The sequence below is a fragment of the Scomber scombrus genome, chromosome 4 (assembly GCF_963691925.1).
Source record: "Scomber scombrus chromosome 4, fScoSco1.1, whole genome shotgun sequence".
NCBI classification, from domain to species: Eukaryota; Metazoa; Chordata; class Actinopteri; order Scombriformes; family Scombridae; genus Scomber; species Scomber scombrus.
The window spans coordinates 15,248,118-15,272,289 of record NC_084973.1 but is presented as its reverse complement, the minus strand read 5'-3'; the positions used below and the strand labels follow the sequence as shown (position 1 = coordinate 15,272,289).

General features: G+C 41.4%; 1 protein-coding gene across 3 annotated transcripts; it reads right to left on the bottom strand.

The window, feature by feature from the left end:
• Nucleotides 1-2,395: 2,395 nt before the first annotated feature.
• Nucleotides 2,396-23,661, bottom strand: LOC133979731 (transforming acidic coiled-coil-containing protein 1-like). 3 transcript variants are annotated; one of them, XM_062418314.1, is made up of 13 exons: nucleotides 23,197-23,661; nucleotides 13,354-13,445; nucleotides 10,479-10,926; nucleotides 8,707-8,761; nucleotides 8,533-8,590; nucleotides 7,608-7,660; nucleotides 6,085-6,192; nucleotides 5,917-5,993; nucleotides 5,637-5,680; nucleotides 5,216-5,376; nucleotides 4,628-4,734; nucleotides 4,419-4,539; nucleotides 2,396-4,280 (listed from the first exon to the last, which is right to left on the bottom strand). In XM_062418314.1, the coding sequence occupies exons 3-13, from the start codon at nucleotides 10,778-10,780 to the stop codon at nucleotides 4,212-4,214; spliced, it is 1,155 nt and encodes a 384-aa protein (XP_062274298.1). In that variant the 5' UTR covers nucleotides 10,781-10,926; nucleotides 13,354-13,445; nucleotides 23,197-23,661; the 3' UTR covers nucleotides 2,396-4,211. The 3 variants fall into 3 exon arrangements, with proteins under 3 accessions (XP_062274298.1, XP_062274297.1, XP_062274296.1); XM_062418313.1 differs by lacking the exon at nucleotides 23,197-23,661 and adding an exon at nucleotides 22,090-22,211; XM_062418312.1 differs by lacking the exon at nucleotides 23,197-23,661 and adding an exon at nucleotides 15,236-15,875.
• Between the last annotated feature and the right edge of the window lie 511 nt (nucleotides 23,662-24,172).

Sequence of the window (24,172 nt, the reverse complement as noted above, 5' to 3'; positions counted from 1 at the left end):
CATGTAAATATTCAAACACTCATAATACACTTTTTATTTTTTACTATTTTGGAGGTTTTTTTTGGGGTTTAACCAAACTTAAATCCTCTTCTGACTGGGGTTGAAAATCTTTGAGGGGCACAGTGATAGAAAAGGAAAGGTGTATCGACAGAAAACATAATGAAAACACAAAAGGAAGGGATGATGAAGGGACTAAAAGGTGGCTGTGTTTACAGATGGCTGACGGCCATGCGCAGCAGCAGGGCAGTCATTAGCATGATGGGGCTGGAGGTCAGAGCTCCTGCACTGTTGTGCTTCCCATGGCTGTGGCTCCTGTGTGGCCCGTTGCAATCGTCCCCAAAACAACAGTCCATCTTGGCTCCAGAGTTGCTGCCATGAGCCTTGTCACAGAAGGCCTTGTAAGTGCACGACTTCATCACAGTGTCTAAAAGAGAGCGTGGCAAAGAGATAAGGCAGACGTTCACAGTTAAATTGCTTTGAAGTGATTGAAGACTGACCGCTTGTGTTAATTCGGTATGACGCTGTGAACCCATTGAACCCAAACCCCCATTCCACAAACACGCACACGCACAAGCAGATTCCCACTCTTCTCTTTACACGCACATAGACACACATATAGACATAGAGAGATCTGTGGTTATCATAAACGGCTGGGATCACATCCAGCAACCTCAAATGATGAGAGGATGCAGAACTGAGGTTTCAGTATGACACACACACACACACACACACACACACACACACACACACACACACACACACACACACACACACACACACACACACACACACACACACACACACACACACACACACACACACACACACACACACACACACACACAGGATAAGACAAAGTATTGACAGAATAATGAATAGGACAAGAAGTCTACAAAGCATTCAACTACTCTAATATATCCAAAAATACTACCAGTTACTGCATTATGGGTTTTAGAAATGATTTTAAACCTCCACTGTGTCAATGAAAGCAGCATGAGGACTATTTGAGAGCATTACTGAAACTACTACCTCACACAGGCAGTCACTTGTCAGTGTAATGGTGACCTCTAGTGATCCCTTTACCATAATAAATTGTTTTTGTGTTGCATATTTTCCCCCCTCTCTCTCTCTCTGTGTGTGTGTGTGTGTGTGTGTGTCTGTTGACTCACTGGGTCCAGTTATGGTGGAGCAGGCATCAGCATACTGAGGACAGGAGGTGGAGCCCTGCCGGTTGCAGTCGTCCTCATTTGATGCCACACATGTGTGACATTTAAGGGCATGGCCTTTGCAGACAGAACAGGAGAAAGCATCTTATTTGACACTAAGTATGCATATTCACAGATGGGTGTGCATGCACACACAAACACAACCAAGTTCTTCACCATCCAAAACTGCAACTATATCCATTCATGCACACAAGCACACACAGTTACATTAGAGATCCATATATGACTCAGACCACCATGTATGTATTTCATTCCCACATTTTCACCTTACAGGCCAACTTTATCAATTTAAGTTGACCTATGTATCATTTGAACCCTGCAGGGTCAAATCTATGACAAATGTATATGGTGAATGTCTCAAACTGTAGCTGAGGATATTAACAACCAAGTATCTGTGGTTTTGAATTTAGGAGAAAAAAATCCTGGATCCTCTGTACCAAAGTGTTCCTGTACCTTTACAGCTAATGAAGACAGCGTTATAGAAACTTACTGTTGTAGGCCAGAGAGATGAACAGAAGCAGGGCGAGTGCAGTCTTCATGGCAGCTGCCTGATGGGTCAGTGTGTCTTCAAGAGTCCAGGTAAAGAGTGGATGAGCAAAGAGGAGTCTGTGATGGAGGGGGCGCCGAGGAGGGGGGGTCGAGGTGGATGGGGTTTAGACACGGGAAGGTGTCTGAGGGCATTAAAGTCTAATCTCTGTAATCTCCATCTATGCTGCACAGCCAGCACACTGTGGACTTAACGGAGCAAGCTTTAACATACTTTGGTGCATTTATTAAACTATCAATCCTGTGGTCAAGAAGAATGTGAAGTTATTTGTTAAAGTATTGATTCTACTGAACTGATTTGGAGCTGCTGATAGTTTTCTAAATTTGGATTATATTCCTGAGCTGCCAAAAGAGCTCAAGGTCATTATTTACTCATAGAAAACGTCACCGCCTCAGCAGGAATGTGTGTGTGTGTGTGTGTAAGTATGTTGGGAAGTCTGATGTAAGATAAGCACTCTGCATCATTACCAGTGCTGAGGCCGTGACTCACATACTGACACACACACACACTGTGAGAAGTCATGCAGCAGCCACTAAGATGCCATATCAGCTGTGTGTCTGTGTCATAAGAAGCTGTACAAACACTGCTAATCAATACAAGTAAAGAAAAACACAAGAACAACTTGTAGTAGAACAAATTATATTCATATTTATTCAGGCTAATGCACACACACACTCAGCCTGTTAGTGCTCAAGGTGTCAACACAAGTGTGAGATCACCATTTCTAATATACAAATATCAAACAATAATTAAAGCAAAGCAATAATGTGACATTAAACTGGCACAAAGATAAACTGTGGCACCTCAGTGGGTCTGAGTCATGAGTGGATTTACACATTGGTGCTAATGAGGCTGAAAATAAATCAACAGTAAAACATTTTAAATACAGACTGAATTAGCTCCATAAAGTTTGCCAGATTCTTGGACTAGTTTTATTTATTGACAAAATATTGTTTGATTAAATTATATTATATTTCCCATATGTTGTACAGTATTTAAAATGCAAATGGTTGTGTTGGGCCCTTCATCCAACATCTATGGAACTGAGAAGTTTAGTTTGTTTAGTAAAATGTTGAAGAGTACTGATTTGCTTTCAGTACTGATACCCAGTCATTGAATGGTACCGGTATTTAAATATTTCCAGTGACACCCATCTGTATTCACTAATTTACAGCCTGAGAAATGGAAAGTTGTGAAAATTAACATGCAACATAACATATTTATCTGTTATGATAACTAGTGCAGAGCTGTAATTAGAGGTGTAAAAGCTCACATCCTCATCACTCATTAGTGTCTTATGAAGCTGTCAAAATTTTAGTTTCCTGTGTGGTGGTAAGAAGTGATGAAAACAAAGACAATTATTCAATCAGATACAGAGTGATAAAAAAACAACAACAGTTGTAGTATTGCATCACTTGCTAATATTTTTTAAATATTTTCAACCAAAATATAGAGTAATTATGTTTAACAGATTCTTAACAAAGGAAAACTAATGTATTGTTGATGTTGTTTACACTTCAGGAAGAAGTCGACTGTTTATTGACTTCACATCACAAACAGGACAACGCCTAAACTTTTATGTAATCACAGGAAAATCCTCGATTGTCAGTTTTATTATACTTTTATGTGAGATAAATTATCTGCAGCTACTTGAATAGACCAGAATCCAGACTCTGTAGTACTGCAGACAAGTTAAAGCAAGCGCTGAATATTATTTTAAGCTATTGTCTCACTGACTTGTGGTCCAGACTTACTGTGGTGCAGTGTTCCTCCTGAACAAATCAAGGCCTTTAAGGTCCACTGTGTTTCCTCAAACAACCCCAAATCCTTTCCTCCTGTTCTTGCCCACTCTGATTTTAACTCTGGCCTAATTTCTGCTCCACACAATACCCCTGAGCTTCTCTAATTCAGAGTAAAATCCTTGTTTACTTCATAGAAAAATATATTTTATGGATTGTTGCTTCATATAAAACAATCCTTGTCAAAGCCCATCCAAGCCTATGCCTAAATACAACTCAAAAACAACTTCCAGGCTGCATTAAAGCTGATGTCATCCTGCTGGAGGAGTCGCTGAGAATTTAGCTGTTAAGCTGCTGGGAATTTAAGCTGAGTCACAAGCAGGTCGTTGTTCACCGGCATGATGGACAAAAGCACGAGGGGTCCAGATGGCCTCATAATGGACACAAAAAGCAAACATAACAAAGTGACAACATACGACAGAGTCCCAACAATATTTAGCACGTACAGAATCTTCTTGATTCTCGTCACAAGTATTGTAGTATACAGGAAGTTACTTTAAGACATCTGTACATGAGCAGTCTCCGAGTTGCAGGGCTGGCATGGGGTGTGAGAGCTGCTTCTTGGCTGGGGACATGCACAGGACGTCACTGTCAGCAGGACCGGAGGGACGGCAGTGGCTGATTCACAGGAAGTGTCTCTCAATCTACTTTCCCCATTTTTGCAATCAGCTCGTCACAGATCTTGGTGAGCTCTTCAATCTCTTGATTCTGTGAAGATAAAAAAAACAAGACAATATTACAGTGCGTTCAGTAACAGCATAAACATACAGTTTAAAAAGCATGCACTGTTGCAAAGTCAAAGTTCAATCTAGATTGAGCATGTAGCATGATGGAGAGGCCTCTTACCTTCTGCAGCAGGGCTTGTTCCAGGGACTCATTCTTCATCTGCTCCTTCCTCAGGCTGGCGTTCAGTGCCATGCTCTCCGAGCTTGCCTTTGCACGTACTTGGGCGATCTCCTCATTGGCCCTGAGGGAGACAAGGACAGGGGGAAATTAACAGACGTTCTAATAGCATCTCAACATTTTTTTGAGATTTACTTTTCAGCTCCACATACTTGTCTAGTTTCTCCTCAGCGTGGAGTTTGAGTGTCTGGTATCTCTGCTCCTCCTGCTTCACTCTGGCCAGATACTCCTGAGCGCATTTCTTCAGCACCTCCTCATTCTGTACAAGGAAGCAGAGATCAACGCCATCTTAATATTTATAAATGCTTATTACACAGAGAAAAAGCAATGATGCAGACTTTTGTGCCTTAATATCCTCATTATGTTACTAAGGAAACAACATATATTGCAGAATCAGATGGTTGTAATTCTATTAACTGTTTTTATTTCTTTAATATATGCTCTTCTCCTTGTAATCCTTCATGCACTCATTTACAATTGGAGGCTGGTCAACGTGTTCTCTGAACCATGTTCTGGTCAGAGTTTTTAAGGGCAAATGTGTCAGGTGTACCTTCAGTTCAAAAGCCTGTTACTATCAACTCTAGGCGACCACTGCCCTTAATCACAGGATACCTCTCAACCTTTTCTGACTTTAATCTTCTTACAGCCCTTCAATTTGTTATACTATCAGCTGATCACTTGGAAATGAATCTTTCCCCCAGTACATATTAAAGAAAATACCTTTCCCTATGACCTCTTACTTTTTTAAAGCCCTCCAGTGTGCTCTTCATATTTTCATAGCGACGAAACACATCAGAGAGCGACCGCTCCACAGAGTTCAGGTCTGCCATGGCAGCTTCCTTCTCCATCGTCACAGCGTGCAAAGCCTTCTGGGAACTGAGGTTGTTGCGCTGCTCATCCTCTGAGAGAAGTGGAGAAAAAACTTTACTGTTGAGTGCTTATCATGCGTTTAATCAGGTGACAGTGTCTGCACAAAATATTCACAAATAAAGAGAGAAAAGACGAGTTAAGTTAATTTTTTAAATTGCTGCTTTTTTTTCCAAATTCTGAACTATGTGGACTGTCGCTGCCTCCACATCAATAAACAGGACACATACATTATCCTGCTGTGGCACTAAAATCAATATAGTGACCAATGAAATGTGGTGTTGGATGACTCACCAATCATCTGAGCAATTGTCTTCTCATACTCAGCAACAATCTTCCTGTAAGAAGACAAAGCACATGACGGGTCTCACTTAACCTCATGACAAACTGGTGTTTTTATAAATAACAATGACGCTGCACTAATACTTCAAAGAGAGTTTAGACCCCAGAGCCCGTATCTTTAAAAGAGACAAAGAGGTGGTAAGTTTGTTGATTTTTTGATGAAAAAATGTGATTGAGAAATTCTCCATGGTAACTGAGTAAATAAAAAACATGCAGCAACACGTTTCCTCACCTCATCTCATTGACTTCTTGTCTGCAGTCCTCGTACTTTTTCTTCCAATCGTTGACTTCTGACTCTTTAGTGAGAATCTGAAAGGAGCAGAACTGAACTGTGCTTACTGAGAAAACAAACACACTGTTGACAAATTTCATGTTGGATGAAGAAGATAAGAGTGTGTACCTCCTCCCTGATGAGGGTGAGAACGGCCTGTTTTTCTACCTCGCTGATGCAGATGGAATCCAGGACCTGACTTCCTGTTTTCTGCATCTCACTTCCCCCCGACTTGTTCTTTAATTTGCATGGGTAAGAGGACAAACAGGCGTGTCATCCCATATTGATTACTGTGCATACACTTACACAAAACAAGGTATTGACACCTAAACCAGCCTTTTTTAAGATGCTATGGATTCACTATCGACATGATTTCCGTTGGAGTAACACACTTTTCTTCTGGGAAAGAGGAACCCCAGTATACTGTAAGTGCTTAGAAAAGCAAATGTAGAAGCTCATTGAGCTCATTGGTTAAAGGTTATATCACCATTTATTCACAGTATATCAATTAGTGAGAAAAAGAAACAAAAAGGAACATTTATTTCTGCAATAAATTGTTCATTATGACTTTTTTTGTTTACCACTATGACGCCTAATAAGCAGATTCTTAGCTGCTGATTCTAATTGAAAACGTATTGATCTAATCAGTTTTGTCTTAGTGAAACAAATTAAATAAATCAAATTAAAATACTGAGTTTCTGAATTTTGAGGATCTCCCTGTTCTCTCTTTGTGTGATTTCTATTCTCTCTGTTCCTCTCTTTTATCATATTCATTCTCTCAAAGCTTTCTCTATCTCTCACTTCATACCTGTCTTGCCTTTCAATTTTCATTCACAAACATCTCAGTCCCCCATCTTCATCTCCTCCTCCTCCCCTCTCATTTTGTCCTTCCCGGGATTATACCAGTCATATTCTAATCTCCTGAATGATAATCTAAATCCATCTGTCACCTGAGCAGATGAACATGATGCCAGATACTAAGTACCTCCTGCCGTCCGACAGCACAGGAGTGCAGCCATCATATCAGATAGCCAGTCATGTTGCAGCTTTAGATATGATGCAGGTGTATTTAAATACAAAATTGGGCTGTAAAGTATCTTACAATATTTTAAATCACAAGACAGCTTACTTGCAACAATAAAAGGGTTCATGGTTCTACTCCTCCATTCACAATCTCTCTTACCAAAAAGGCAGTAAACAAGGGTATTCAATATATGCTCTATTTAGCTACACAAATATAATATGAACTGTGCTTATCTTTGACCTGTTAAAATCTATTATTGCTTTTTTCCCCTCCAGCCTACTTACTTTCTAACTACAAAGTTTATCATTAATTACACAAATTTAATAAAATCAATATAAATATAAATATAAAGAGCTGAATCTGAATAAGATTATGTTGCTGCCCTTGAAATGTAACTGAGGCAAGTTTGGACTCCTCATATCTAATTGCATCAGATTCGTTTGACTGATAAAAGAGTGATTCAGCTCCACCTAGTGTTCACTGGTAGGAACATGTTGCAGATACTTTTGTAGTGAAGATGTGAAGTCTAAAATGGACAGTGTGAGTGACCAGTGTGAAGCTGAATACAAAGGCCTGGTTCATACAGCAGCAGAAAGGCCTTAAATGATCAAATGTTGTAATTTCTCACCACAGAGCAGCAGTCTGCTTCGACAGCTTTGGATGTCACATGGCAGTCTTGGACTGGAAGAAAGTAACACACATTAAGAAGAATTAGTGATGCCGTGGACTAAAATGTAATATTTCATCATACTGGCCAACAGGTGGCAGTACATTTGAAGTATTATATTACTCCCAATAAATACTTTTACCATAAAAATATCACCACATGTGCTCATAATAACTGCAAACAAATATTTAAATTTAATGTGTGGAGCACATGTTTGATCATTAGGAATATTGTCATGACTTACTGTGTGTATTATACATGATGTTAGTAAGAGTGTATTGATGAGTTTTATTTCAGCATATTGTACTCTGAAAAACAACTTTCAAATAAATCGGTACGGTGGAATTATCCCGACCCACTAGCAGTTCATTTCTGTTAATGTACTTTTTGTTCACTCTGCACAACCAGATATATCTACTGTCACAGTGAGTCCAGCTGAGATCAGAGCATTCAGTACAGTAACACAGTAAAGCTTTGTCACATGCAGCCTGAAGGCATCTGCATTATCGTACATGTGTTTTATCACACAAACACAGATCTTCTCAAACAGACAAATGACAGAACTTACTGCACTGTTGCCCTGAACAACTGCTGACATGGTGCTCATTACTGACACATCACTGCAGCACCAAATGATATGTCAAGTTAATGATTCATGTGTGTGTGTGTGTATCTAACAGTAAGGCAAAGATGACCTTCTCACTGTCCCTTATTGATCGAATATGACTGACTGTTTGCCCAGAGGGAAAGAATGCTGACTAAACTCTAACAGCTCACGGAGTAACAACTGAGCTATTCACTACAGTAACAGTGTGAACTGTAAGGTGGCATTTATCAGACATGTAGCAAAACATCCAAATCTATCTTCACTAATCTTTTTACTCACTGCCAGCACTGCTCGCCAACTTCTCCTCGTCTGTGGCGTGGCCTCCGTGATGGTCGTCCTTCAGCAGTGGCAAACATTATAATGCAAACTGTGTACAACTTTTCAAAAACTAACATGATCAAATGAAGAGATGTCACTCATAAATTCAGCAGTAAACACAATATCAATGCTTACTTGTCCACTGAAGTCCTTCTGCATCGGCTCGTTCGGCTTTACTTTACAGGAGTTCCTAAGTATGAAGGTAAAAAAAAACACTGATGTTAACAATAACCAGATCATAGCTCGGACACAGAGGCTCTACATGGACCCCTGAGAGCTCTGTTAGCATTTGTGCAGGTGTAATGATGAGAAGAGAAAGCAGCAAAGACAGAAAGCCTTACAGCCAGACCGCATTTCTCTGCTCTGTGTGTGAGCTCTCATGCTCTGCTAAAAGTGCTGAATTACGCAGAAGAAAAAGCAGATTAATGAAAAAAGGGCGTTTGCCAAATTGAAATAAGAACAAGAACAGTTGTACAGAGCATTATAGGGAATTACAAGGTTTCCACTAACACTCTTTCTCACTGTCTCTCTCTCTCTCTCTCTCTCTCTCACTCTCCTTTAATAATCTGTTTCTCACACTTTTCCCCCCCTGACTTCATAATTTAGGTTGGGTGGATGACACAGCAGGTTGTGGAGCGAGCCTGGACTCTCTCAGGCAGAAACGAGCGCTCTTGTACATCTAGGGTGGAAGTTACAAACACATACACGTCTGCACACACAGTTAAATACGCAGTACTTACAACAGAACACAGAGGAAATGGACTTGTTCAGCAGTCCTGATGCCACACACGGAGAAAGGAAACAGAATGACAGGTTTGGAAGGAAAAGGAGGAAAAGACACAGGAGAGGACGGGACAGGGGTTAAACACAAGGGTGGTTATTGTAGATTAGTAAATAGAAAACAAAGGCTGAAACAAGACAAGATGATGAGAAAGTGGGATCAAACTGGAACATAAAACCTTGACTGAAACTCAAGAAATTAAAATCTTCCAAAACCCCTTCAACAAATAAAGCAACATAATAAAATACTTTTTTGTTTTTAATGCCGTGAAAGTGATGATGATGATGATGATGATGATGATGATGATGATGATGATGATGATGATGATGATGATGTGGTTCCTTAGTTTGAGAAAATCACTTTTGGTTTTTGAATGAAAAAATCGTAAAGAAATGAAAATCCACTCTTAGTTTACTTTTTAAATTGAGGGCTGGATTGCAACTTGATTTTAACCAGCTTTTATTCAGTCTCATGATATTTGTGCAGTTATAAACTAATTGTATTTTTTCAATTTACATGGTTCTGGTTTGTAGTTTATTGCAATATATATGACAAAAAGCCAACAATTACAATTATGTGGGATTTTTTTTTTTTTTTTAACTTGATTAAATGTAAATTTTCTGGGCAGGAGCATAACAAAAACAAACCACAAGAGGGCGTCATCTTAACACTAACATCTTACTGCCATTCAAAGAAACTGTGGTTTTGCAAACACAAAGCATGGACGGAACACAAAAGCCTTCAAAAAGCACGACTAACACCGAAAATGAAGCCATATTATAAAATTAAATTAAACTGTGATAACAGTGGTGAATAAAGGATGGTTGTGCGGGAGAGAAGGAGCAGCTGACAGCTTTGTAACAATGTATTGAATATGCAGAACAGGGTGACACAGTTGGCAAAATGCAACACTTTGATCACTTCAGGTTCACTGTGCACAAAGTGAACATTCATGACTGTTCCAAGCAGCCATAAAAGAGAAAGCAGCTTTTGTTCATCCCGAAAACCTGTGAGTCATACGGTATTAGTTCATTTTGAGTGAGAGTGCAGTGACTGGAAAGAGGATGATGAGAATGAGTAATGACTGAAGGGGTCTGGTGGATGTGAGTATTGATGTCTCACTCACGTGATCATTTTGCCGCTGGTCTTGCTTCCCTCGAAGTTACACGTCAGTTTCGTGTTCACGAGCGGAGAGTCAGCGTTCACGTTGCCGTTGAGCAAGTCAACATCCACACAAATGTCACGGCTGGGTGTCAGGTTTGAGTCTGGGCTGGAATCAGAGGTCACAGGAGCCTCGTCATCCACCTCTGAAGGGTCGGGTTTGTTCAGCGGGGAGATGACTGACAGTGTTGGGGGCCGGATGGCTTGATGATCGGGCAGGGGGTTTGTCAGGGAAAGACCTTCCCCTGGTTTAGGGCTCAGGGTCATGTTGAGGTTCTGATCCAAACCGAAGCAGCTGTTGTTAGTAGATGAGCTGGTGATGTTGTTCAGGGAATCGACCTCTTCGGAAGAAGATGGGCCGACATCCTGGTTGGAGTTCTTGTCCAGAATGTGGTTTGTAACATCAGGAAGAACTGTGAAAAGGAAATAAAAGCAAATCTTGTGGTGCATTCCAGTTGTACTCTGAAGTTCCAAGTTCCCAGTCAGAAATTTTAACTGGAATGACCCCTGACGTTGGATTTTCGACTCGTTACAAGAACCTCACCAGCCCCAATGTGAAAATCCAAGATGGTAGCCCTGTGCATGAACAGTGTGAACATTGTAGAAACATCCTGTTTATTAGCAGTTTTGTCTTATTTGTGTCTCATTTAATCAGTCGTACACAAAGTACTGTCCAACTTCTATCTGTGGATGTGTTGGAACACTGTTTGTTTGAGCAAAATATAGCAAAATGCATTTTTATCAACTGGTATTGCTATCAATGGCTAACAATGGCTAGAACTGGTTTTCTGACTTGGAATTGAATTGGAGCGCTTCAAACTCGGGTGTGACGTCATTCCCAGCTCTGACTTTCGACTTCCATCAGTGCGTCTCTTCTTTAACAGTAAAACCTTATAACATCCCCATCCTGTGGCTGCCTAATGATTTTATATGTCACTCAGAGATTTAACCTCGAAGCGATGGCCTCCCCTCTCCTGTTAGAATATTTAACACGACTGCCAGCCGTTTTAAATGTTCTAACAGCTCCTCTCAGAGCACTTCATATCCTGTCTCCTCACACATCCCGTGAACAGCTAGCTAACGACCTCAGGAGCAGACGTGGTCTCTGTTGAGTCACGCTGCTGGTGAAACACAGAACTCTCTGTTACTGAAAAATACACCCACACACACTGTAAAACTCACACAATTACACAACTACAATATCTTCTATACACTCTTTTCCTTTCCTATCAACATGCACACAACAGGAGTGAAGTCATTGTGGTTTCACCTTGGGTGGGTAACAGCTTCTCACATCGTATGTCATGACTGAGAGCTGATGTGTGACTTATTACAACATACAAGTCCTGGTAAGCCTCTGCTCAAAATCTGTGTACTTTCAGATTTGTACACACACATCCACCCTTCAGAGACAGGGCGCAGATGTAGAGGAACCCCACCCAGTCATGCAGAGTGCACACCACCACGTGGCCTAGCAACAAAAACAACATCATGCTTTATTGCAGTTTCACAACTCAACGAAAAAGAGGAAAAGGAGACGGAGGAGGAAGCGAGAGAGAAATAGATGGCATACAGGTACACGCACTGCTGTCTAAAGTTTCAACATCATCCTGATTCAACATGCTTACAGACAGGTTGTGGTTGTTCACAGACAGATTCCCCCCTCTGCCATTACAGTGTAATTAAAGTGAACCAGGCTATCGGTTTCTCCACACAGTTGATCTTTTATTTATGAAACTAACCCAGATTTAGTCCAGAGCATGTGACTGGAAGGGAGACTGCTATCGTCTGCAACTAGATTCAATAATAATCACATTAATCTCTCTGTTATCATCTTGCATAATGTCTCATGTGAATCATCCAAAACATGCAGTCCAATTTTATCTTAAAGCACTGACAACAGACATTAAAATCAGTTACTTCAATGAAAACTGATGGGAATGAGGAAACAGTTTGCTAACACTGGTGATATAACAGCATTTGTTCCAGCACAGAAGATGCACTCCAGCTCATCTATCACCATGGTAATGCGTTGAAGCTCATGTCTGTGTGGGTGAAAGCAGAACAGCAGGAGAGGACAAGGGGGGAGAGGGAGAGGGCGGCCTCTCTGGCAGCTCTCTACCACCCAATTATCATCAGATTTACAAGTCTGTGCCGAATAGGAAAGAGCTCATTAAAGTTTCTGATAACCTCTCATACACACAGCCTGTGTTGGCATGATGACATCGTGGTCCTCTTTTGAAGTGACACAAACTTACATTGCAACAACAAAACATAATTTCCACCTTTATCTTGAGACTAGAGATGAGTGTCATTACTGAGCTGCAATTAAAACCTAAATCCAGAACTTTATGCATTGCCAGACACTAGATCACTAAATCTAAGTGAGAAAATATGTTTCTAGTTTGGGTAACCTGGACCATTAACATGCCTCTGCCACGAGGTGTGATCTTGTAGGAAATCTGCCAGACAGCTTTATAGCACAGACCAGAAGCAGTTCAAACTACATTGCAAAAGTTCATGGGAAAAAAACCCATAATACTACTGGTATAAAAATTGTACTCATTACAACTAATAATGAAAAAATTTAAGTTTTTCTGTAATTGTTGTAACCAGACCTCACTCAATCCTGATCCAAATCTGAGTCCTGAGAATAGGGCTGGGTATCTTTGGAAATATCTTGATATTAGTGCCGATATATTACTTTGATATTAGTACATTGTCTACTCAATGCATCATTAAACTTGGAATGACACTAAAGTACTGATCTTTTGATACTGAAGTCTACATTTCCCACATCACTGGCCAGGTGTGAAAGCCAAACCGCTGAGTCATCTCACCTGAGTGGTTGGAGTTTTCCAGCTGGCTCAGCAGATTCACAACACATGGAGACTCTGCCTCCGGAGTCTCAAAGGTCCCCTCCGAGTCTGAACTATGGAGAGAATGAGAGGGGAAGAAAAAGATTTATTTCATGTTGATGGTGCTATGAAATTTAGTTAAAACTTCATAAAATATCGACCAATAAAATAATAAAGACAGTCTGTTTCTTCATCAGAAACAAACAGACGAGAAAGAAAGGGAAACAAGTTACAACTGAGCTTGTGTATGTGTTATGTTACCTGGACTAAAGATGAAATCTGCCCTGAAACTGAGAAAATATAATCCACAAAACAACAACTATTCTCATAAAGTGTTGAGAGCATGTGATTAAAAAAACATCTCAGTGCCTAGTTTAGAGCTACAACAATGCAAGTCTTTGAGAACAGAAGGGGATTGAATGGTGCCGTATAAATGCTACAATAAAGCTACTAAATGATGTTCATTTAACAAATAAAGCTTTAGTTGTGTATTGCAGTGTCAAATTTAATATAACAAACAAGCAATATATCAATCAATTTTCTGTTTTCTTAAAGCAACATGAAAACAATGGAGCTTCGAGTTCAAAGCAGCTCAAAGTAAACAAGCTGCTTTTATTTTCAGGGGAGGAAGGGAGAGGAGAGGAAGTAAGGCCTGGGCCCTACAAGGCCACCTGCATCCCTTACCCCTCAATAAAGACACACTGTGTCCCACGACACACACACACACACACACACACACACACACACACACACACACACACACACACACACACACACACACACACACACACACACACACACACACACACACACACACACACACACACACACACACACACACACTTTTGGTCTGCTGTGTCAGCTGCCTAAACACCCAGCCTAAATTTACATCCAAACTGTGGAGACAGAAAGGAAGGGAGAGAGACGGAGAGAGTGAGAGTTTATGCGGGTGTGTGCGTGTTTGTGTGTATACCCATTCCCAGCCACTTGAACGCACATCAAAACGTCCACACTCTAATGAAAAACAGCACAAGGAACAAAGCTGACAGAGCCAATACCCGACCACACTCCGCCTCTGATACCAGTTCACACAAACATGTTCACACACAGGGCTTCATGCAACCACACCATCCACAGCTAATCCTAATATACATACCCACCCCCCACCCAACACACACACACTGGATCACGTCCCAGTGATGGCCCCAATGGCTGCGAGCTTGGATGGTTACTTAGAAACAACAACAGAAAAAAATCTAAAGCTTCGGAAACTGTGGCTTTCTTCCCTTCCCCCAACAAATGTTCCCCAAATGCCAAACAGCCTCTCTCTATTCACACACACACACACACACACACACACACACACACACACACACACACACACACACACACACACACACACACACACACACACACACACACACACACACACACACACACACACGTTAAAAACAGGCCTAAACAGTCAGATTCTCGATGTTTGGTGTGTCATAAGGAAATAAGACGGTCCACACAAAGCAGGAAATGATAAAACAGTAGATTGAGTGCCTGAATTTTGACTGAGAATCTGTTTTGTGACAGCAGCAGCACTGGGATCCACAGTCGGAAAAAATCTGAGATTATACCACAGCATCAATCAATTTGTCTGTGTATGTGTGTTTATATCCACCACCTGTCAGTATGACTCAGGGGAATCATTACATACAAAAAACACACACACACACACACACACACACACACACACACACACACACACACACACACACACACACACACACACACACACACACACACACACACACACACACACACACACACACACACACACACACACACACACACATCTGTGGCCAATCCTTCTTACTTGACATCTCTGTCATCTTTTGCTCCTGGCTGCTCCATCTGCCCATCTTCCCCCACAGCCCCAGTCACTGCTGACCACGTCCATTTGGCCCACTGGACTGGCGATAACCAGGACATCCCTGCACCACGTCGAGTCCTAAACCTGCTGTCACCTCCGAGCTCTGACAGTAAACTTCCTCTGGATCAGTTTAGACTAACGCAGCGATCTCCCACACTCTGTCTTTCAACTCCAAAAAACCCCCACAAAACGAGGCTGTCAAAAAAGAAGCCGGCACCCTGTCTGCCTTCTCACTTCCCTCCCTTCAACGTCAGCTTTCTATAAAGCTCTCTCACTTCCTCCTCGCGCTCAGCTCTCCCATCCTGCTCTTCTGCTCTGTTGACGGTCGCGAGAGAGCAAGAGAAAGAGAGAGAGAGGGGGAAAACGTGTCTCACGCTGCTGCAGCTGCTGTTTTCTGTTGCTGCTTTGCTCTCCACAGCACTGACTCAGACAGTGCAGATTACTGGAGCATCAGTAGTCACTCCTCTCTCTGCTCCCCTCCCTCCCTGCTCTCTGTCTGGGTGGACAATCAGCTGGTTAACAGGCAGACACAGCTCGCCCCGCTCCTGGATGTTTGCTAACATGCTTTGTTTCACGAGTTTGCCTCTCCCCTCTCTGAGACTTTCAGGGTTTGACCATTGTGAAGGAACGGGGGAGGGAGGCAAAGCTTCCTGTTTTAAAAGAGTCTGGTTACTCTTTGACACACATTACACCAGATGCTTAGTGTCTCTAAGAAAAGAAACAGATGAAAAGACAGGAAACGGAGGAGATGTGGAACAGTCAATTTTAAAGGATCAGTTTAGATTTGAAATAATCCTCTTGTTGTGTATGCTATCTTTCTGACATTATGCCTTCCAATAAAGCATCAAACTGAAATGACACTCTCATGTATTCCCTAAATATATAAACTACTTTTGCAGTAAACTCCTGCGTATGTACAGCACATTTTGAAAGATTTTCAGATATACTACATCCTTGAAGATCATGATCGACATGAAACAAGCATCATCTATTTTTATTTTGACTGAACTAAATTTTTTTTTTTGGCAAGTGAGCAGTTGCTGAAACAATGAGGCCACAATGAGTTTGAAAAAGTAATTTGAGTTGTTAACGGTTTGTTTACTTGGCAGCTTCCAGCAGAGACAGCGGATGACTGTGATTGTGACAAAGAGCTTTGCTGAAAGAGAGAGAGAGAGAGCACTTCTGCTGTTTTCCATGTTTGAATTAAAGGAGACAAGAGCAATCCATTTACAAATATTTTCAACAAGGAACAGGAATGTACAACAGACACAGAAAGATAAAATCTGAACAGGGAATTTGGCCATTAATGCACTGATGTGTCCTAACTTACAGAGGATCTATTGTTCGATGAAAATAGCGAGGACAGACAGCAAATGAATCAATAGAGCAAACCTAGATTCAGCAGTAATGATGCATCGGACTGACAGAAAAGTCATTTGGATTAAAGTTCTCATCATTGCTTACACTTGCTCACACAAGAACCTCTGAGCCTGTTCACGGATGGCTTATGTAACTGAGTGGGGGCTTTCACATTTATACATCACACACACACACACACACACACACACACACACACACACACACACACACACACACACACACACACACACACACACACACACACACACACACACACACACACACACACACACACACACACACACACACACACACACACACACAGAAAATCTAGGCCGAATGAGATATGTCCTTTGAAAAAGAAACATGGACCATGACTAATCTAATAACAGGAGGACGGTTCGACCACTGTGAAAAACGTGAACAGGAGCAGAAGATGTTTTTCTTTTTATTTGCACTTTGAGTTTCCTCTCCTGCTGTTTACTGCTCCCATGTGAAAAACATCCACAGAAACAGGCACATGGATGTATTCACACGCTAGCATGTTCACAAATAATTTCACACACTAGTGAACACGGAGAAAGAGGCCCTGTTCAATCTGTGATGGCTGCACAGAAAAAAACGGAGCAAATTAGAGGGATGACAGATGGAGAACGGCATTAATTAAAGGCAGGGATGGGAGAGAAAGCAAAAAAATGAGGATGAGAATATTTAGAAAATTTGAGATCAAAGGAAAGGTGAAGAAAGTAAAAGGGCAGGGCAGGAATCTGCAAAGTCCTCTTATGTGTTTCTTGAACATTCCTGACATTGTCTTCTCTCCCTCATTTGTTTCCTTATCTGTCAGTCAGGAGAGCGGAGAGGACAAACCTGTCTTTCCTAAAGAGGACATGATTTGCCTGAAGCTAACACAGCCCCTACAACAGCAAAGCCAAAAGTAATGGACGTCCTGTGCTGCACCTTGAAGCCATAAAGTCGCCTCAAAAACACAAAAAACACATGTCTACACACAGACAGAGCAACAACATGCAGACAGCGTGCACCGAGAGGGAACATCACCACCTCACTCTCCGGCCGAGGCATGAACACAGACGAGTAGAAAAAAACAAAAAGAGGGAAAAGAATCGGCTCTTATGTAATACCTTGAAACCACAAATAGCTCACAGAGAAACAGTGGCAAAAACCCACACATACATATGTGAACTGTGGCTGCCATCGTAGCACATGCAGAGCCCTGTACAGCTCAAGGGTAGACGGGTAGACACGTAACACCACACACACACACACACACACATACACACATACACACACACACACACACACACACACACACACACACACACACACACACACACACACTAGACGTGAGCTGTTATGTGCATTTGCTGCATGTTAATCCACAAAGAATGCTGCATCTTTAATCATCAATTACATTTTGACTGATAGCAGCATGTGTGGTTATGGGCCAAGAATAAATCAGCGATGATAAACATGTCTCTGACCACAACAGAGGTTATGTGATACTAGATGAAGTAACTATGTATGTATGTATGTGTGTGGATGGACACACAGAGAGGGAATTAGAGAAGCTTCTCAACTATCACAGACTGTTTATCTCTGCTTTCAATCCGCTGTATGATGACAGAAAGTCAGCCAGCCTGCCTGACCTTTAGTTGAGCTCCACCATCAGGTCAGTGTGACCTGACCAACGGTTTTGTTCATTACAAGCTATGCTGAGAGTCAGTGGCTGGATTAACATGAAATTTACAGATGATATTTTTTGTTCATAGACGATGAATCCTGACATCTTTGGTCATCAGGAAAAATCTTAATGTAATAAAAATGGATTCCCATGAAAATTAAAGACTACCTTCTCATTCTGGATCTGACAGATCCTCCTCAATACGTGCAAGGCCCCAGGAGTATGAATTATTTTTTTATGTTTTAAGTCCTCCATCTTCAAGATAAACTGTACATTTTGTCCAGTACTGTGTAAGAAGAGTAGAGCAGCAGCATATTTGTTCTGTCCAACATTTTCATAATGTAGGATGTTATTCCAGCTTTCACTCTTATAATTTTAGACTTGCGCTCTAGGCTAGCTTGCTTCAATTAGAGGTTACATTCAAAGATGTGCTTTCTTTAAATGTTCCTGGTTTGATCAACATTTATTGAGAGCAAATGTGAAACAGCACATTTGCAATGTCATAAACCTGTCATTGTCTCTATTTACAATGTAAGTGCTCCTGGTCATGGTCTCAGCTCAGACTGCCATAAAGTAAGTGGAACTATACCAGTCACACTGGTTCCTCTAGATTTGGTCAAAATAACAATTCTCTTTCAAAGTGCAAACCACATGAGCGCTTTGATCGTATGATGAGGCTGTGATCTTTTAAATTAAACTTGCTTAAAGTGAAAGTATCCACATTGATTGCAATTGCCTGAGTTATAATCTGCAATATTACAGTTTTCCTTAATTACACTGGGAGCAGAAAATGTCTTTATTGTATCACTCAGATGTCTATGATGTTATAAACAATACAATAACAAAGTACTTGATTTTGGCTTATATATTTTAGGTTTTTACTTTAGTTTTGTTGTATCCATAAATGTTAAATTCACTACTTCTTGTGCAGCACAGGACACGGGTGAGCAAAATGTTCAATCAGTAGTGTTTGGTTTCAATAGAGTATAGCACAAAATATATTTATCATATAAGGAAGTTGTGTATAATGTGTAGGTGCGTGCTCTGCTGCAGTTTTGTCATGTGAGACATGAACATGTGTAGGCTACAGGAACGTTTCTCTGCTGGGATGGAGAGACAGACTGACTTTGTATTTTTGTATCTGTGTGCCTGTCTAACTAATGAGTTGGAGCATCTAATATAAGCAGAGAAATACTGCTGGGTCATATTTGTTGGCTAGTTTTGTACTATGGTGCCATCTAGTGGTCATTACAGACTCATCCAGATTCTTTAGATAAATTAAAGTAACATAAAAACAGCAGCATTAGATTCGGCCAAGTTTATTGTTACAGTGTCGGGATGGAAAATCACAGCAGGTAAGAGGAATAGATTCGAGAGACAGAGAGAAAGAGAGGGAGATACATGACTGTTCTGGAGCATAAACAGAGTCGACAGGATCTCTGGTTTCACCATGGCAACCGTTTGAGAAGATGTCACAAGTGTATTACACTTTGAAACATGCATATAAAGACCTGCTATGTTGCTGATTTTTATACTTTCCTGCATCATAGCTCTATGTAGGTCACAACAGCCTCCGAGGAAAAAATATACAGACGCTCCAACGTCTTTGATTTGAATTTGTTTGTTTACGTTTTGTTCCCCTGTCCCTGATAACCCTGCATTCAGAAAACCAGTATGGAGTGAGCAGAGTTATACTGAATGCGGTACAGTAGAGTGACTTAACTGAAAGTGGCATGATGAAACAAAAAGAGAAAGAATGAGGGAACAAGAGAGAAGGAGAGGGGGGGTTTTCACTGGGGGAGTCATGCACGGACACCAACTGAGCTATTGTCTGTGACTACATAGGAGCACACAATTCCCAGACAATAGTACATGTAGATTGTACACACATGCATGCACAAGGCAAGAAAAACAACACACCCCCTTCTGTTCTACTTTATGTTTCCATTTATTTACTTTTCTCCTTTAAATTCAGTTGAAATCATTGTTCAAATGCATCAATGTTGCACAGTACAAGTGAAGGTTTTTCAGCCATTAACAACAACATTTTCCAGCAGTGAGTTTCAATTTCACACTAGTGAGCCTCATTGGTTCAGGAAGATGCATAATTTAAATTTACATCTTCAAATTTTGTGCCTGGCTTCATGCGTTCATAAAGTGTGCATCTCGCTTGAGATGAGAAAAGTTTTTCATTCGACTCTGGCCTGAATTCCTATCACTGTAGGAAGAAAATGGGCTCCATATGCAGGTCAGTCTCTTCCCAAATGAGGGACTGTCTGGATGTTCAGGGATTTTTAAGAACAAGACTGTACATCCAAGAGTGCTCCAGTTATAACATAAAATGGATGACTGAGCCAACTAAAATTAGACCAGAAGCGGCAAGCGGTGATCCCACTGCGCTGCTCAGCTTCCCATTTTTCCCATGGGGATGACCCCAACCCCCACCTGTTCTAACCCAAACACAGATGTGTGCCATAAAATACAGAGGGATTTTTTTTTTAAAGCACTCAAATCACAATCAGCATTGCTTGGACATGGCCTTGTCTGTGACATCCTCTCTCTGAAGTCTGCAGCTTTGCTTTTCTGTCACTCACTGTGTCCTTCTCATCTCTGAAACAACATCTGCCTCAATGCATGGCGGCACTGCCTTTCATATTAACGCCCGCCGCTCTCCATGACTTGAATCGCTGAGTGAACACTGTAATATTTAAGAGACGACAAGGCTGAATATGGCTTAGCCTGCGCATTTATTCGCATGTGATCACGTACACGGGGCTTATGGAAGCTTTTATAGATGGAAATAAAAAAAAGCAGCTGGGAGAACAAAGTGAAAAGATTCACTCACTGTTACAAAGGATTAGAAGAAAAAAAAAGAAGAGGGTGTGTGGTGAATTAGTGCTTTTAAGCTCTGACGAATGCCTCAGCAACAACATCTCCATACCCTACATTTTGCCAAGGAATATCACATCGCACAGCACTTTCAGGATGTCAAACACAGCATGATGAACTCACTGTGGTGATGAACAGCAGAAAAGGGAGCTGTGCTACCTGCTCTGGTGGAAATAAACTGTCATGATTAAAATAACACTTCTGAATTAGGCTCACAGATGTTGTTGTAACTAAGAAAGCTACAGCTAAAATCAAAACCAATGCAAAAAACTGAAAACTGAATGGAAGGTGAGGATGCAGCATTAATTTCAAGAGCATGACTCAATCAGCTCACGCTCATTACATTAGCTTCTCTGCTAATGTCATCAGCTGTACTGCTCTGTCTCTCCCTTCTTTCCTTAGATTTGAATACCTAAATAGTATTCAAACTAGCGCAGCAGCCAAGGCCGTATGATGGGCTGATTTGCTTTCAGACCAACAGAGAAAGTTCTGGCTGTACAGGAAGCATCAAGGTCTCAGCACTGCCGTCTTTATCTCTCATGCTGCGGAGTTCAACCACACACGATAACAAAATCTCAAAAGTACCAAAGGGTGAAATTGATCCGCTTTCCCGGATCAGCAGTACTCGCTCATTCAGCTATTTTGGAGCGTCTCAGCCTGAGCTTTTTCTCATCGAGCACTGGCACACACACACACACACACACACACACACACACACACACACACACACACACACACACACACACACACACACACACACACACACACACACACACACACACACACACACACACACACACACACACACACACACACACACACACGAAAACAACGAAGGATCTCGTCTTACATGCTGCTCTTCTTCCGAGGAGAGCTGATGGAGCCCTTCCTGTGCTGGCTGAGGGAGCCCCCCATGGCAACAGTCGAGTCTCTGTTTTTTTTTTCTTCACGTTTATCCCTGATTATGTCCTTCTTCCCCTTCCACGTTCACCTCTGTCTCTCCTCCAGGCAGCCTGGCTCAACGTCAGAGCTCGACAGCGCACCGCTCCTCATGACTGGCTTGTTATCATGTTGCCGACCAGCCTCTCCTCTACTGGTCTTTTCGCTTGTCACTGTTGATGCTCAACAGTCTAAATGCTCAGGAGTACTACTGATCACACATGAATAGCTCTGCGAACAGTACCGCCTCCTCGCTCTACTTCTCCTCACCCTCCATCATCTCTCCCTCCCTCCCTCCCTCACTACCTCACTCACAGAGGCAGATTATATTCACTTGTTCGGTACTGTAAAGCTTTTAGAAGGAGACAGAGAGGTGGAGTGTGTATGTGTGAATGGAGGGGGCTTATTTAAAAACTACCAGGTCGAAGAAGTTGGAGGGGGTAGATGGAGATGGAGTGCGTGTGTGTGTGTGTCATGGGGGTATCTGGCAAGGGCGAGCGTATTGTTTGAAAAAGAAAGAGTCTCTTCTATTGTTAGTCAGCTGAATACCAGATCTGAGATGAAGGGGGGAGGGAGAAATGGAGGGAGAGTTGGCGGCACATAACACAGCCCCACTTGTTGTGCCACATTCCCACTACCTGCTGTGACCCAGAACCCACCCCTGCAGCCCCTCATAGTTTTACATGACAATACACACACACACACACACACACACACACACACACACACACACACATACACACACACACACACTGTAAGAGCTCACAGTTTGTTTGTTTGCATACATTCATTTCCTACACTCATCACTGCTTTTTGACCTCTTACCCCGAAACCAAACCTGGACTGACCATCCAAACACTTCAAACAACGTTATCAGTGAAGTACAAAAGGTTTCAAAAGAAGAAAAAGACCAGATAAATCTGTGAAGGAGCGATACTGGAAATGCATCTTGGGTCAACTCATCTTATTGAACGTGAATACACCAGAGCCTAACACTGATTTAAAAAAAGATAATTACCTCTTGATTCAAAGCTGTCCCCTCGTGTTTTTCTCTTCTGATCAAATGAAGGATGGTTAAAACCTCAGAGCAGTGGAGGGTCCTGCACAGGCCCGCCTTTGAGATTAGTGCATAACTTCCTCCCACTGAAATGAATCACACGAGGCCCACTATGGAGGGCCTTATTACTGAATGACTTTACTACATTTTTTACTCGGTGGGCAAAACCACAACTCACAGGAACAGGGTGACAATGAAGTACGTGGAGTTACCATGGACCTTGACACATGATATGACCATTAAAGTCTGTATAACGTTACAAATTGACCATTGAATTACTCGCACCACTTTTAACGTGAACAGAACACCATAAATTATCAATATATGTATAGACAAGTATAAATTGCAGCAATAACAATGACAATTAGCCTGAAAAAGAAGACAAAACTTCGCACAGAGAGCCCAACTTGCCTCATGACTGTTGGTCAATTCACCCGCTGCTAGTGATGCTGTGTTTACCTCACGACTGCGCATGCTCGAATGATTTGGCATTTGGCCATCGGTATAAAAACTAATATACATAAGATAAATAATCCAGAGCAGGTTGGAAATAACTTCCATGTTATAGGTTAAAGATTAGTAGTTACTCTATTTAAAATGTATAAGTAGCCTAATGTATCTACTTCAATTACTTAATCAAAGTAATGTAACGTATTACATTTGATTAGTTTTATAATTTTCTAACAATGTTTAAAATCCCACCTACCTGGCAGAAAATTTGCAAAACACAAACCCAACCTTACTCTTCATGCCCTACTTCAAGTCCGTCAAGACACACACTCCACACACAAAGCTGTGAAAACTAGATGGAGCCTTGTTTTGAATTTGATTTGTAATTTATTTTATGTTTTTGTTTGTGACATGATGTTTGATATTCATGACCTATGCAGTACCTCCATCCTACATTAAGTTCCATTTTGTAAGTAAAGAAAAAAAA